A 17,585-nucleotide genomic window follows, 5' to 3' on the forward strand; every position below is an offset into this window, starting at 1 on the left:
TCGTATATCTAGTGCCATTAAAAATGTGCGAAATTCACACAACGGTCTCAAGAAGTTTTCACTTCAAAAAGTCCCACGTATTTGTCGACTGCCTTTCATTAACTCCGGCGTTCGAAGAATCGATTTTTTTATTTTACATACCATACATTGCGGGCCCATATTTTATGCAACTGTTGAGTGTTATATACTTTTTATGTTACATTACAGCAATATTATACAGTTGCAATATCTGTAGTATAATTGAAAGAATTAATTGACGACCTTTTCGTAACAGCAATGGTACCTACACTGATATTTTGCAATAAAATATAATTGGAAAATAACTTTTGAATGTGAACGGACGTAATGGTTTCGTTGGCTGTTAAAATTCTAGTTTTGTATTTAAGAAACACAACGAACTCAACAAACGGAGTCACGGGCGCCGCATAAATAATTAATGATTCGGTTTTTGTTATCGTTTCAAAAACCAACTACTATATATTTAATGTTTTTAAAGATTTTAGTCATGTAAGATTGCTTCGCTCCGGAATAGGGGAGGGGGGGAGGTCCAGACTCAAAACACGATCTACCAACATTACTAAGAAGAGCAGAGAAAGTTTACTATGAAACGTAGGTGAGGACATCTCTTCTAAGGTTGGTTTGGAAGCAGCGGCTCGAGAAACAACTCCGTCTTTATGTCGAGGGGAGTTTTCCCATAGACAACACATAGGAGACTTGCTCACGAGTATATTATTTTAATATGTATACTTTTATTGCGTTAACAGCCAGATGATCACACGACCCACTCACTGGCTGGAGCGTAGTTACAGTAGCTTATTACTAGACCGTAAATAAAGTAGCTTATAATGTGCATAATCAGACTGAAGGTCAAGGCGAAAACACTGTTAATATTATTTTGAATACTGCCGGGTTGGGAACCAGTCGTATTTTTTTCAAATATGTATCCTTCTCATTGTTTGAACATAAGTTATGGTACAACTTTTTTTTTTCTTAGTCGGTGGTACGAGCTATGGCCCTGATATGCCCATAGACATCACAACCGCAATAGCGCCTTGTGATATAAGATCTAAGTCTTAATTATGTAGTGTAGTTGCTGCTCCACCATTCAAACCAGACCGTATTACTACTCCGCGGCAGCCAGAAGCACGATGGTGGTACTAACTAAAAAAAGGATGATAGAAGAACCTAAGTAGATTCAAATTCCTAAGCCCTGATATACTTACTGTCACTGTCACCTCCTTTTATACCAGTGGATTCACCATTCATGTTTATACGTCATGGCCATTATCGTCAGAATGAATTTTCGTAACTTTAGCAATATTTTATTATTACCTACTTTGTTGGTAACATCAACATTCTAATAGTCATGACCGTGGATGCCCTTGACCGACATGATTGTCCAAAACCAGCACTCGCAATGGTCTTAGATTAGTCGAGTGTCGACAGTAATGTATGTTTAATGTGTTCATCTTTTTTTTTTTCGTATTGCTCAGATGGGTGTACGAGCTCACAGCCCACCTGGTGTTAAGTGGTTACTGGAGTCCATAAACAACTACAACGTAAATGCGCCACCCACCTTGAGATATAAGTTCTAAGGCCTCAAGTATAGTTACAACGGCTGCCCCACCCTTCAAACCGAAACGCATTACTGCTTCACGGCAGAAATAGGCAGGGTGGTGGTACCTACCCACGCGGATTCACAAGAGGTCCTACCACCAGTAAAAATCATGTTTTGACGACGACTAAGAAGCCTATAAAGCAAATCACATTTTAAGATGTAAGGTTTTTTTTAATTACGTACCTACAGCATTTAAACAAACTTACGTCTTATTAAGCCGCGTAAGTCAAGGCATTTCTTTTTTTTGAAAGACGCAGTCTGACCAGATACGCTCTGTGGACGCGAATTCTTTAGTTTCTGCACACAAATTGAGACCTAAGTAGCACAATATCGTAGTCATCAAAGATAGTAACGTGTTCGTTGCGGTTCCCTGACCTTGGATGTAGTTTCGCAAACGAGAGGCTAAAATATTAAACACAAGAAGCGAAAGTAAGCATTGTCAAAATGTGGCTATTTTTAACTTTCGCTCATAAATTTTAATGATGGACATTCACGTAATCTTTGAAATTTGAGTGCATTTCGGTCCGGTGGTGTATGTTTTGATCCGGTGCCGTTTGGTACAGATTCGCGCAGACCCCCGGCAACGCCTGTGCGAAACCCATGAAACGCCCCCTATTTTTACGAATCTTCATGTTTCAATGTATTTTTTTTTATTATTTGTTAATTTTGAGTTATTGTTTTGACGTAAATTTTGGGAAAATTTGTACTTATATGCTTTGTTATTTACAAGACATATGTTACACCTATTGTAACTCTTTACATAACGATACTTTACTACAAAGAATATTTTGTTGTGCAAGTGTAACATTAATAATTTCGGTGGCGGCGCCCTTATTGTCTTGGCTCCTGTGTGCACCTCACCCTCCGCATATGGGGACGGCGCGACCCTGGTTTGGTAACACCGTCTTGATAATATCTGCCAGGCAGTAATGTGTTTTATTTGAAGTTTAGAAAGGCTTTTTCCACATTTCAATTAAATTCCTAACTCAAATCTCAAGGTGGCATCAAAATCAATATAGTATCCACAGATATAGGTCACCGTTAAATCCACAAAGAAAAAAGAAAAAACAAACTTATTCTAAAAAATTTAAATAAAGTTCATACGATGTGAACTTTGCTCACTGACATTCCAGTGTCGACAAATTACTTTGTAATCACACCAAAAGTACATTTTAAGCATTGATGTGACTTTTATGTTTGCTGTCGGTAAATTGTTTCCGCTTTGCAGCCATGTTATTGAGATTTTCGTAGATTTTCCATTCTAAACGTTCTAAACGAAAAATACCTACATAAATATTTTTATAGGTATCTATTGACATATCATAATCCTATGAAAATACCCTTACATGCCAGGAGTTTGGGGACGATGATAAGTAGGGGCGCTGGTGAATCATGACACATTAACACTTTGACAGCCAGTGTATTAAGGCTGCCCTACGCGACGCACTAAAGTAATAATGTCGATTTATGTTACTGTTTCTTAATGTATGTAATGTATGTATATGCCTTTTAGCAGTATCTTAGAAATAGATTCGGTAATTTTCAGTATCTTCGGGTTCGTCTTTCCCAGGGTCAACTAGGTGTTCCTTAATATAAAGATCGATGAGAGAAATCAACAGAAATCAGGCAGTCAATGTGTTAACATTAACATACCAGTTACCAGTTAACCGACACGAGGTCGTGAGACAAGTGAGCGTTGGACAACTGCGTTCTTTTGAAATCGCAGGTTTTTTTACAAAAATATTAAATTATTAAAAGAACATACATGTACATTTAGCTATCAAACTAATATCACCCTTTTTTCTTTTCCGCTTCAATAACTTTTCCTTCTACTGCTTTATTTTAATTTACTTGCTCTAGATTACGGAACAATATTTCTGAACTTGCAATTATTACGAAAAAATCGGTAAACATATTTGTTTGTATTTTCGTAGTTTGATTTTGCTTTTAATGTACACCCGGCTGCCTGACAGACTGGAAATTCAATGGAATTCTGTAGAATAAGACTATTACTTTAGCTTTTCCCGACTACATAACTATAATATACCCATACTAATATTAACATAGATACATACTGACCGACAGTAGATTAAATAGTATTGTCCTTGCTCTTTGCAAGTCGTAGACATTACGGTTAAGGTGACCATGAAAACTATAAAATTATTCGAAAACGTCGGAAATAATTTAATGATAATAAAAAACGTGACATTAAATCGTAATAGAAATAATGGATTATGTACATTATAATGGAAATTCTTTGTGAATTTCTATTTTTTATTAATCCTATAATGCTTATACTGGGAAAATAACAATTTTAATATTGTTCAATTCGTTTTACTACCAAAACTTATTAATTTTTACATTGTGATTATTTAATGTTTCCAAATATAAAATATTCATTCATCCAAAGATACCGATTATATTCTTACAAAAGTGCGAAAGTCGTATAATCAATATAGTTAGCTAAAAATAGAAAACGTTTATGTAACAAAATGGTCAATCTCAATGCATCTAATAACATTAAGTCGCTGCGTTGGTTGCTCTAAATACATACAATCTTACGACAGGTTTTGTAAGCAAATTACTGTTCCAACAACTAAGCTTTGATTCGTCCGTGGTTTCATGTATATTGCTATAGTACATTAACGTATGAAATGATACGCCTATTGCAGGATCCGATGTTTCTAAGCTAATAGGTCGATGTTTCTAAGCTAATAGGTATAGTCCCCGGCACGTAACTTGGCAAGAGTCGCTAGATGCGCAGAAGTCGTTTTTTAGGTCTCTTTGGTTGTCAAGCGGGACGCGGGGAAAGACGTAGCACCGTTCCGAGCGCGCGATTGGTGAGGCAGTCGACCCCCCCTCCCGCACCGCGGCGTCAACGTTCCGTTCGCTCCCGGTTACACATGCGCCTACTAAAGTTGTAGGAACCCTTTGTTTATATTGAGTTTTTGTTACAAGTTGTTATTATTGTTTTAAATTTAGTTTTGTTACGAGCGTTATTTATCGAGGATAATCGATCGAGGATGAGGAGCCAACTCCTTCCACCAGCTCAGGTGCTACCATAAATTTAATTCAAGGAATGATAGTGACGACGGCGACACATAATTTTTAATATTAAGTATATTTTTTTAAATAAACTTCTTAACTTTTAATTGTATTTTATTTATAACACCTAATACACTTCACGAATTCCTCTCTTTTCTTTAACTTTCTTCTAAACACACAGGCTTAAAAATAAATTATGGCAAATATTTTTTTTTATAAAATTAAATGAAATTATATGCGGGCAATAAAAGTGACCATTTTTTTGTTGCAATGTACACTATGCGCGACATTACCCCCACTACACCAAAACCTTGCCAACTTACGTGCCGCTTACTATACTACGTACCTATAACATGAATATAACATAGTCATCAACGACTTGTACCATTGTGTAAATACCAAACCTTTTGTTTCATTATTGTTTAGAAGGGTGGACGAGCCTGGGCCCATCTGGTGTTGTGGTTACTGGAGCCCACAGACATCAACAACGTGAATGCCGGCACCCACTATCAGGTTTCATAGTATATGGTTGCCTGACCCTTCAAAACGAAACGCATTATTGCTTCTCGGCAGAAATGACCAAGGTGGTGGTACATGCCCGTGTAGGGACAGAAGACGCCTTATCTACTTAAAATTTTGAATTTGCATAATTTCAGGTGCAAAAAAAGGGCGTATTGTAAGCCCACACTTGTAGGTTTCGGATATGATAGTTGTTGCAATACAACTGAGAATTCGGCCTAATGTATCAGGTAGGTTCACGTCTTGATGTATCTTTGAGCTTCGCTAACCCTTCAATATCGAGGCGGTGAATTCGATTCTACTACAACAAAATAATCAATTTAATTCATCCATACAAACTTTTTGTCCGTTCACGTTATACAGTCTTTATATAAGCTCATCAACTTTTTTGTATTACCCGCGCAGTTATTATTTATGATTTTACGAAAAATACCAGCAACAGTAATATGCTTGTTTTTCGTAAACTTTTTCTTTCGTTTTTTTTTTATTGTATTTGCATGAGGCAAATCGAATCCATTCTCCCATGTTCGGGAGAAGGGTAGGTACATTTGGCATTCGTGGTCATACTAACTGTTTACGGAATTAAAATTGTTAATAACAAAATAAATTGGGCATAAACGAGTTATCTACGACAACATATGTTTAAAAAAAATGTATTATAAATTTAATTGTTGGAAAAAATCTTGACAAACAATTTCAGTATGTTGATTATACAGTTATTTCAGTGAACATAACCCATTAGGTACTCTTTTATTTCGAAACCTGTTTGTTTGCTATACGATTATAAACTCTTGTACCATTCGTAAATAGCACGGAATAGATAAATAACCTTATTTATCTATTCCGTGGTAAATAGTATACGATAAAGTACAATAATAAACAACCATTATCCATTATTCTTCCATAAGGTCATTATTAATTTATTGTTAATAATTTCAATTTCTTATGCTAGTTAGTATAGGTGAAACATGAAATTGTGCATGTAATCGCTTTTTTTCTTCGTATTTTCATTATTATCAAACACTCTTATATTTTTGCTAAAACGTCAACTATTAATGCGTGGCATACATACTGCTTTGGATTAATCATGCTACACACAGTGCCTATTAGCAAATTGAATGTATAGACAGGTTACATCACTTGCGGACGTCAAGTAATTGTTTCAGTTTTCTTGGCCTAAATTGAAGAAGAAAAAAAACATTTACCTATTGTTTCTTATACATGATTGCTTATTTACACTGGCATTACTAATTGTTTTGGACATTAATTGGATTAAGCTGCGATATTTTGTTTTTGTTCTTAAGACTTAGACGAAAAACAAGAGACCACACTTCGAAGTTGTAAAGTAATAATTTGGGGACAGCATTTATTTGACTGTACTGTATAAATCTAGCAAAAATAAACTTCAAATTATAAATTCGAAGATACTGTCAGTCTGTTAAAAACGTATCTCATTTTAAATTTTATAAACTTGGTCTTGTTGCTTGCAATACGGTTTGTTTGATTATGGTGTCATCCGACAGTCAAAACTGAGCTATCGTACACGGTTAATTAATTCTTGAATTGTAATCAAAATATTTTTATCAGATATTTAAAATGGCAAGAATAACAATTGTTTTTTTTTTTAATCTAGTTGTTAGAGTAATTGTAAAATAACAAATCAGGCCGCAATCAAAAACATTGCGGCATAAGAGCGCAAGAGGAATGTGATGTTATACATAAAAAAATTATACGGATCTTAAAATATTACTTGCTACGTTCATTTAACACATGTACGTGTCGTTATATGTAGTATAATCCGCGGAAACTTTCACTCACGTTCAGAAATCAAGTTAATTATATTTTTAATTAAATTTATTCATAATATCATCAAATTCACTCATTTAATATTCATTTGAAATTACTGTTATACTATTAAGGCAATAAAACATTCTTAAGATTTTTTCTACTTGTATTAGCTAATTTTGCATTCGTCGTGACGTAATGACTTTTAAGTGAGTGGCATTTCTTCTGGTGGGAAAAGGTAAAGACGAATAAGTGTTTGTCGTCTTTTACAATGGAAAATGAGCAACGAAGTTCTTTGAGTATTGAACCAGCGTACTGGAACCGGCGATAAAGATTTCACTGGTGGTAGGACCTCTTGTGAGTCCGCGTGGGTGGGTACTACCACCCTGCCTATTTCTGCCGTGAAGTAGTAATGCGTTTCGGTTTGAAGGGTGGGGCAGCCGTCGTTACTATACTTGATACCTTAGAACTTGTATCTCAAGGTGGGTGGCGCATTTATGTTGTGGATGTGTATGGGCTCCAGTAACCACTTAACATCAGGTGGGCTGTGAGCTCGTCCAACCATCAAAGCAATAAAAAAAAAAATTTAAAGATGCTAGAGCATATTGTAAGGCCTTACGGATCCATCAAATCCAATAACTCTTATAACTCCAACTCGACAAAGAGGTCGACGTGAAACTTAACCCATGCATCAGCCCGCTGAGTTTCTCGCCGGATCTTCTCAGTGGGTCGCGATTCCGATTCGGTAGTAGATTCATTCGCGAAGCAATTGCTCTCCAGTTGTTAGGTTTCCTTCGGAGGCGCTCGGGCAGTTGTTAGCAAATCCCACCCCTCCTGGCTGAGATTTTGCTCGCCAACCTGTCCTGGTGAAACTGGAAAGGCCTCCGGGCCACCAGTAATCTATCAATCATAAAAAGGGCCCTCCGGGTTGTCACCTTCGTACCAATCTCAACCGCGAAACAGTCACTCGCTCCGGTTTGCTGGGTGGGACAGCCGTTAAGCAATGCAGTTGATTCTTTAACCTTGTGTGTACACCAGGTATGTCGCGAACTTGTTCTACACAACGAAACAGCAGCAGTAATCGCGTCATCGAATAAAACGCTGAGGATTTAATTTGGTTTATAAATAGACTTTAAAAAATGAGGTACTTAACAATTCGTGTGTGCGTTACCTCAGAACTTTTTTCTAGATGAACCGATTTTGACGATTTTTCGTTTGGAAATTATATCGAGGAGTGATAGGTTATTTGGTTTAAGCGACATTTCGCTTAATACGCGACATTTATCTTTGTAATGAAAGTAGCGCTTTATTTGGCATTAGCATCAACAGTTCGATGCTTTTAATTGATATTAAATTAAGTTTACTCTTTTGAAATAGCTGACGAAGTTTTATTGTTGTGATATTTTCCAAATTTTAATCTTTAAATGGCTTTCCTATAAAGTAGTAAAAATGTCGCATAAACCATTCACCCTTCGATACAATGACAATCAAAATTGGAGATAAATTATAAACTATAAATAGCTTTAATTAAACCTACGACTCTCGAAATCCGAGGAAATTAATATGTACCTATAACTTTAGTCCCAAAGGCATAATCACTCTCTTCATCACAATATATACGCGTAGCGAGCTTTGTCTTTAGAAGCCTAAACTTAGAGCTGGAAATGTTATTAACAGCAATACCCTAATACGTTTTCGATTATCCGATCGCGACGGGGCAATGCAAAGCCGCCGCGCCGTCGCGGCGTCGCCCGAAACATGTTTTGTCGGATCCCCCGGATTCACTCTCGGTGCTTTTAGGCCCCTCAAGAACCGGTCACCTGCCCCCATCGAACTCGTCGATTACGACGAGCGATCTAACCCATAGACACAGCCCACTGAGTTTCTCGAAGGATCTTCTCAGTGGATCGCGATTTCGATCCGGTGCAGATTCTGCGAAACACTGCTCTTGCTAGGGCTAGTGTTAGCAACGTCCTCACCTACTCGCTCGGTAAATCTAGTATGACCCCTCGAGGTCATTAGAACAATACGTAAGTATGTCTAACCCGTCAAACTGGAACATCCGAATGCATGGCGGCGATAATAGGTAGGATGGCGACATCAACCAGTGCGAGCCCGCAATACGACTTACCAATCAGTACTTATATCAAGTCGCTTTGTTTAGTTTCATTTATCTTGTTTTATCGCTAATCGTCATTTTAATGTGAGATAAAATGAAAATCACGATTAATTATAAATTATAATCTATAAATATTTAATAAAAACAAAACTATATAGTATTATATTTAGGGACGCAGGACTTAATATATTATCTTTATGGTCCTCTCTAGTACTAAAATTGTATTCGGTCAATTCAATCGGTCACGTATTTTATTGCAGTATTTAGGTACACTAATGTACGATACGAAGCATCGTAAGGCTAATTAACTTTAAATTACGTACCTATTTCATTGTTATAAAAGTGATAAAGGGAATATGACCAGTGGCACCTGTGTAATAAGGTTCTAATACGGATGTGAGTTCCCGGTTTCGTTATGTTCTTAATAATTCTCCATCATCACCGCGCTATTAGAATTATAATCAACATCATTCTATCTATATATATAAAAATTTAATTTTTTTTTTTTTTTTATTGCTTAGATGGATGGACGAGCTCACAGCCCACCTGGTGTTAAGTGGTTACAGGAGCCCATAGACATCTACAACGTAAAGAAGACTAACGAACAGCAATTCATATATAAAAATGAATTGCTGTTCGTTAGTCTCGCTAAAACTCGAGAACGGCTGGACTGATTTGGCTAATTTTGGTCTTGGATTATTTGTGGAAGTCCAGAGAATGTTTAAAAGGTTCGATAAATATGAAAATGCTCGGAATTAAATAAAAATAACAATTTTGTTTTTCCTTTGACATGTCCCCCGTCGGACGCATTCCTTTTGTTTGTTTTAAGTTTATTTTATACAAAAGTTTAGGTCTTTTATTTATCGATAGAGGCACTACGAAGTCTACCGGGTCAGCTAGTACTTTTAATAAAACAATAGAATCCAGTGTGTCTGTATATTGAAGAGCTAGGTATATATTTTTTTGTCTGTCTGTTTAAATACTGAATGAATTATCATTAAGTTTTATAGGTAAACAAAGATTAAATTGGAGCAAAATTCATAGTTCTATTTAAATTCGATTTTGCAAAAAGTTATTATAAATATAAAATATTTAAATGATATTTTTGTATTTAACGAATTGTTTTTATGAACTTTCTTTTGGAATTTAATTTTATGCTGTTAGATGATGTAGAAGTTCCTTATTATTATTCAGACGGAAGTAGCTGTCTGTCTGTTGCGTTATCATACCGAAAAAACTGAACAGATTTTCATGAAATTCGATATTGAAATAATTTGAGCCCTAGGAAAAAAATTAAGTTACTTATCACCCCACTGCTTAGCACGGGTCTCCGCTCACGCGATGCTAACTGCGAACGAAGCCGCGGGCGCAATCATTTGTATGTATACCTTAATTTCCAATTATTTGTGCCGCAGATTTAAGAGTGTCAACTTTAGAACGCCGTAAAATGTGAGGTTGTGACTGTGGCCTGTACGGAATGGAGCTTCTGTTAGTACAAGCAAATAGCGATTTTGCCGTTTTTCAATGAAATGTAGACTTAAGTCTTAGGTCTAACGTTGAGGTGGCGATGGACTTTTGCAACCGCTTAACATCAGGTGAGCGGTGAACTAGCCTGTCCAAAAGAATGAAAAATAAATCATGACGAAAAAGCGCGGGAAGTGTTGAATTAAGCGGGCGTCTTTTTTTTGGCTAAACTTTTGAAAATTAAATTAATTTAATATTACAGGATCAGTTAAGTTGTAAAGTGTATATATATTAGTAGTATTGATTATTTATAGTTTTAGTTTGTTTTCTTCGCCTGGTAAGTCATCTTATTGTATTATATGTAAATAGTATTTTTTTCTTGGCCTCCATGTTGGAGCCCGAAGACCCTGGAGGGACATCCCTCCAGGTGTCTCATGTAGTTACAATAGATGCTTCGGGAATGGAAACGGAAGGTTCCATTATAGATACAGACTGTTCGGAAAACATTAAATCCGTTAAAAGAAAGAGAATATCAACTAGAAACCAAAAAAAGAGAAGGAATCACAAACATACAGATCTACCAGATTGCCAACTTTCCCCTAATGATATAAAGGATAATGTTATACCTAAAGTACTTGAGTCAGATGATAAAATCACTGAAATCCATCATAATGAGGTTGCTAACTCTAAAAACATTACGAGTAACCCTCGCACTGCTAGGCTGCTTTACCAGGCGTCAGACCCTGCGCCTTATGATGTACATATTCAAAAAATTTTACAACCTAATCAAACTGGATCTATACATCCAGTACAATTTGGATTCTTTCTAAAAAAAAATTCAATAAAAAGCATTGTAGAGGGAAGCATAAAAAAAATTGGAAGGAATAGGTTGTCATTTCAATTTAAAACATTTCAGGAGGCTAACTCATTTCTAAATCACAAATCTCTTGATGATAATAAATATAAAGCTTTTATTCCGGCCTTCACTATCACCCGCATGGGAATAGTGAGAGGTGTTCCATGTGACTGGGACGAGAAAGATGTTATAGAAAATATAGAGCTTCCGCAGAACTGTGGAAGCATTCTGAAAGTTAGGAGACTAAACAGAAAGGTTTATGACGGCGAGACACCCAAGTTTGTTCCAACTGAGACCGTAGTTTTGACCTTTGATGGGAAGGTGTTACCTCCCAGGGTCTTTATGTGTTTTAACTCCCTACCTGTAGAGCTTTATATTTACCCCACGCTGCAATGCTTTAATTGCTGCCGTTTTGGTCACACCAAAATGCAATGCAGAGGCACTCCAAGGTGTTACAAATGTGGTGACAATCATTCAGGTATAAGTTGCGAGACGGAAAGAGATGATGCTGTGTGTATTTTATGTTCTGGTTCCCATTTCGCAACAGACAAAAAATGCCCGGAGTATGCTAGGCAGAAAGCTATAAAAGAAACAATGGCTAGAAACTCTATATCCTATTCAGAAGCAAGTAAAGTCTATCCACCAGTTTCAAAATCTTATGCTGACATTGTTGCTTCTGCTTCATCAGCCCCTTCGGGTCCAACTATGACTTATTCAAGCCCCTATAATTTAACAAGCCCTTTTAAGAGTCCGACTCAATCATATAAGAAAACAGTATTCTTGAAACCCAAAGCTCGTCCCAGAAATTCTAGTAAGGGATATGATCAAAAAGCGCATGCAGAGCTTATCCAAGATTACAGCAACATTCCTTCCTTTTCTACAGGTTGTCTCAAAAATTACAATGATTTGTCAGAAATAATAACAAAGGATCTCATCATTTCTATAATTCAGTACCTTTCACAATCGAACATAATTAAAATACCGTCCAACGATGCCGTTTCTTCAAAAACTTTTTTAACTAATGGACAGTCAGGACCATCCACGAAACCAGTCTCTGGTGATTCAATGGAATTGCCGGAGTATTAATAGTAAAAAAAGTGACTTAATTTTTTTATTGAATAGTTACAAACCATTTGCAGTCTCTCTTCAAGAGACTTGGCTTCGTCCTGGATTCAATTTTAGAATTCCAGGACATGTCTGTCTTAGAGAAGACAGAACAGATGGGTATGGTGGAGTGGCACTAATTCTTAGGGGAGGTGTGCCCTTTGTCCACTTACCCATCCCTAATCACAGTGATAAATTTTCTATTATTGCTGCTAGTGTAAATAATATCTGTTTTGTAAATATGTATATACCTCACCCTTCCAATGAAGTCTTTGACGATATTCGTAGCATCCTATCTTCCCTCCCGCGCCCTATTTTGGTTATGGGAGATTTCAATGCACAACATTCTATGTGGGGAAGTTCTAAGTCTGATCATTATGGGGCTAGAATCTTAGACATCTTAGATGATAATAATTTATGTCTTTTAAACTCTGGTTGTCCTACTAGAAGAACACAGCCCCATGAGGGTATTAGTGCACCAGATCTTACCCTTTGTAGTCCCTCACTTGCTCCTACATTAAACTGGTGGCCTCTATCGTCTTCATATGGAAGCGATCACTTTCCACTAATGGTATCATTTCCTCAAAAAATTTGTGAAAAGACATCAAAGGCCCCTCCCCGGCTAAAATATAGACTTAAGGATGCCAACTGGTCATTATTTGGAGATAAAGTTCAACAAAATTTATCAACCATACCTCCACTAAATGACAGCAGTAATCATCTTTGTGCTGAAGCTTTTACACGGGCCCTACTACAAGCTGCTGAGGAAGTTTTTCCTATAAAAAACAATAGTGGAAATGGGTATATTCCATCACCTCCTTGGTGGGACAGTGAGTGTTCTGCTGCGATAGCTGAGAGAAAGATAGCTGAAGAAAATTACAGAGAAAATTCTACAACACAAAATTTTAATATTCTTAGTAATCTTATAACTAAAACTCGTAAATTATTAAAACAAAAAAGATTCAATAGCTGGAAATCTTTTTGTGCCTCAATTTCACCAGAAATTTCTCCATCTCAAGTTTGGCAAAATATTCGTAGATTCAGATCCGCTTTCAAACCTCCAAGGTCTCCTTTCATGGATAGTAGTACAGTTGATTTGTTTCTTGACAAATTAGCTCCACCATTTGTCCCGTCTATAGATAATATTTCTTCTGACTCACAGCCTTCTCTCCTCTCCCAGCATGATAGTAGCGATTCATTCATTTCCTTTAGCCTTTCAGAACTCAAAGGGGTTCTTTCAAGGCTTAGGGACTCAGCCCCGGGTTGTGATGGAATTCCATATTCTTTTCTTCAAAACCTGAACGACTCCTGCCTTTCTTATTTTCTCAGTTTAATTAATTCAATCTTAACATCAGGTAATATTCCTCCATCATGGAAAATCCATGAAGTTATCCCAATACATAAGCCCAACAAACCCATTAATGATCCATCATCATACAGACCAATTGCATTAGCTTCAGTGATTTCCAAAATTTGCGAACATCTAGTTAAAAATAGACTAGAATGGTTTATTGAGAGTAAAGGGTTACTATCTCCTAACCAGTTTGGATTTAGGAAAGGTAGGAGTACGATGGATAGTCTCAGCATTTTTATGACAGACATAAGATTGGCATTTTCATACAATAAGTCTGTGTTAGCAGCATTCTTAGATGTGTCTGCAGCCTATGATAATGTCAACCTTTCGGTTCTGAAACAAAAAATGATTAATTTGAATATCCCACAAATTTTCATAAGTTTCATAATCAATCTTCTCTCTGGTAGAATGCTTAAAGTAATATCAGAAGACTCTTATCAATCCCGTATTGTCTGGAAAGGTTTACCCCAGGGCTCCGTTTTAAGTCCCTTACTTTACAATATATATTCTCATGATCTGGAAGCCTCCCTTAGGGGTAAAGTTAACACACTCCAATATGCAGATGATTTACTCCTCTATGTCTCTGGTGATTCTATTGACAACATGTCTGATACTGTCACATATTCTCTTAAGTTGCTAAAAGTTTGGCTTGACAATAACTCTCTAAGCCTTTCAGTTCCTAAAAGTATTATAGTCTTATTTTCACGTATGAGGCTTCCTCCATCAGTGTCTGTATTTTATAATAACATTAGAGTTCCTGTTAAAAGTGAAGCAACATTTCTTGGGGTAATTTTAGACTCAAGACTTACAGGAAGCCCTCATTGCTACTATATAAGTGATAAATGTGAGAAGATTCTAAATATATTGCGTTGCCTCTCTGGAGTTTGGTGGGGAGCCCACCCTTTCTCTCTAAAGCTTTTGTATAATGCCCTAATAAGGAGTATTTTGGACTATGGAACATTTATACTTGAACCCTGTAATGCAGTAGCTCTCCATAAGTTAGACATTATCCAGTCTAAGGCTCTGAGAATAATTGCTGGGGCTATGCGTTCGAGCCCTATTAACGCTTTGCAGGTCGAATGTTCTGAAGCCCCCCTGCACCTCAGACGACAATTTCTTTGTGACCGGTTTCTATTTAGAGCATTCCAAGTTTATAATCATCCTCTTTACACTAAGTTACGGTCTCTGCTGGAATGTATGGATTATCCGTACTGGGCTCATAAATCGCCGCCATGCCTTATTGTTAGTCTCCAAAAGTACTTAGCTCTTCAAGCTCCTACACATAGATCACAATTCCTTCCAATATTTTGTGTTAACTATGATGCCCTAACTTTAAATCCATCTATTATGTTTGATTTCGGCCTAAGTAAACAAGATCTTTCTATCAATGCCAAATTTGTTGATATTATTGACAGTGACAGCCGATGGAAAAATTGTCATTTAATTTTTAGCGATTCCTCCAAACCCGGTCCCGAGGAGTGTGTGGGGGTCGGCATTTTCCATCAACAGTTTGGCATTGTTCAGAAAATAAAATTGCCTCCAGAGACTTCAGTATTTACTGGAGAATGTTTTGGTCTTCTGAAGTCTCTGGAGTACATTTTAATGATGAAGCTTAAAAAGTCAATAATTTTAACTGACGCTAAAAGTGCCCTCCAAGCCTTGGAACGTTTTCCTTTTAACAGTAACCGAAATAATCATCCTGTGATTATTGCATGTCGTGATTTATTGTATCAATGTTGCATCAAAAATTACACAGTTTCCTTTGCTTGGATTCCGGGGCACTCGGGTATCTTTGGCAATGCCAAGGCCGATAGCCTTGCCAAAGCTGCGGTCAATGATGGAGATTTGGTTCCGTACAAAAACTTTTGTTGTGATTTAGCTCTGCTTCCTAAATTCCAGTTATTGAATTCTTGGACTCACATTTGGCGTTCTTCAAGACAGACTAAAGGTCGATATTACAGCACGATCCAAGTGGATATACCTCCTAAACCGTGGTTTTCAAATCTGACGTTTGGTAAAGCTATCACATCGACCCTTATTCGCATGAGGCTGGGCCATGCATGCATTCCCTTGCATTTGGCAAGGCTTAACCTTTTGCCTAGCGATATATGTGAGTGTGGCAATGACGTTGGGGATTTTAATCATATATTCTTTGCCTGTCCTCGAAATGACCGTTCCGCTTTTATTTCCTCACTTTTGTCCATTAAAATTCCTTTTCCTACTTCAATTTCTATCCTTTTATCTAATATCAATATTGATGTATATAGAATATTAGCTAGTTTCATTTTTCATAATAATATAAAATTGTAACCATTTATGTACTTAGTTTATATAATATATATACCTGATCCTTTTTCCAAATTCCGTTCCAAATTCAAATCCAAAAAATAAATCCATTAACACACTTCCTAACCTTTTTGCGTGGCTGACGCACAAACCGTGCAGGCCAAGAAATGGGAGAAAAAAAAAAAAAAAAAAAAAAAAAAAATCATGACAATACCTCTTTTTTTTTCGGAACGTTCACTAGTTGGTGCTTCGTAAGAAATTTTTGCCTAAGTAATTCAAAATCGACAAACATAAAATAAGAATGAAATAATTAATTTAGAATTAAGTGTAGTCGTACCTTCATTAGAGCAAACCGTTGATCGTCATCAATTCCTACGACCGCGTTCGACATAGGAGCCATATTCACTAACTGTTTATTTTTATTTTGTGATGTTTCCAATTAACATAACACGCGCAACGTGCGTTTGCCGCGAGCTCAGCCGCCGTTGTATATTTGTGTTTAGTGCTAATCTGTGGCTGTCAATTACGCGCAACTTGTAGAACCCTTGTACACTCGTACAGCAAGTCGTAGATAATACACTGCGGCAGGCAAGTGTCGTACTGGCAAGTAAGTGGGTGGCAATTGATCGAATGGTAGCGTACTTGTTTAATAATTATATTATATAGAGTTATGCATAGTTATGATTATATTTTGTAATGGCGACCCACACGAAATATGTATGTAAAGTATGTATCAATATAAAGTTAGGTATACAGTATAGTATACTGTATCTCGCTATGAACGAACATGAACTCTACGTTTTATATAAAGCGTAGTTGAATTTTATAAAAATAACCGAGCAACCGCTAGTCGCACGACTAAGTATTAATTAAAATGCATATTACCTACATAATAGAAGTCAACACTGGGAGATATCTTCACTCTCAGCTGTGCCCTAAATCGTGTGTGAAGGGAACGAATGAAGGAATTAATTTATTACCATAATTTATAGACAGAAATGAGCATGTAGTTAATTAAATTAATAAATAAGTAACTTACTGTACTTATCATCTACCCTTTTACATGTTCAATTAAATGTAATTTAAGGGCTCCTTTTTGAAATTTAACAATACAACTCTTAAAGTGTATTTTATATATATCGTGATTGTTGTCTTTATACACATTTTCCCCTCATATTGGGTCTATCAAGCTCTGGTGAAGTGTATATCTAAAATACCATAAGTGTATATGTTAGGGAGCGACTTGCATTTACATCAATCTGATAAGCTTTATCCACAGGTTAGGTAGAATCTGGCGCCAAGTTCCGTTCAAAAATCCCGTTGTAAACGGAGCGCCAGACTACCGACTGTGTTTACTGTAAGCAGAACGGTTTTTTGAGGTTGCGAAATTTTATTTAATCAAATAATTACATACTTTACGCTTTAAGCTTATATC

General features: G+C 36.6%; 2 protein-coding genes across 3 annotated transcripts in view; both read right to left on the reverse strand.

The window, feature by feature from the left end:
- Positions 1 to 16,748, reverse strand: part of LOC101743132 (SEC14-like protein 2) — a 36,157-nt gene extending 19,409 nt beyond the window's left edge. For both annotated transcript variants that reach the window (XM_004930320.5, XM_021350799.3), the window contains exon 1: positions 16,488 to 16,748. In XM_004930320.5, the coding sequence (XP_004930377.1) occupies positions 16,488 to 16,550 (63 nt within the window). In that variant the 5' untranslated portion in view covers positions 16,551 to 16,748. The remainder of the gene's footprint in view (positions 1 to 16,487) is intronic.
- LOC110385588 (uncharacterized) overlaps positions 1 to 17,585 on the reverse strand; it is a 933,915-nt gene that overhangs the window by 552,870 nt on the left and 363,460 nt on the right. The gene's annotated exons all lie outside the window — the stretch shown is intronic.

This window comes from Bombyx mori, chromosome 10 (assembly GCF_030269925.1).
Source record: "Bombyx mori chromosome 10, ASM3026992v2".
Classification (NCBI taxonomy): domain Eukaryota; kingdom Metazoa; phylum Arthropoda; class Insecta; order Lepidoptera; family Bombycidae; genus Bombyx; species Bombyx mori.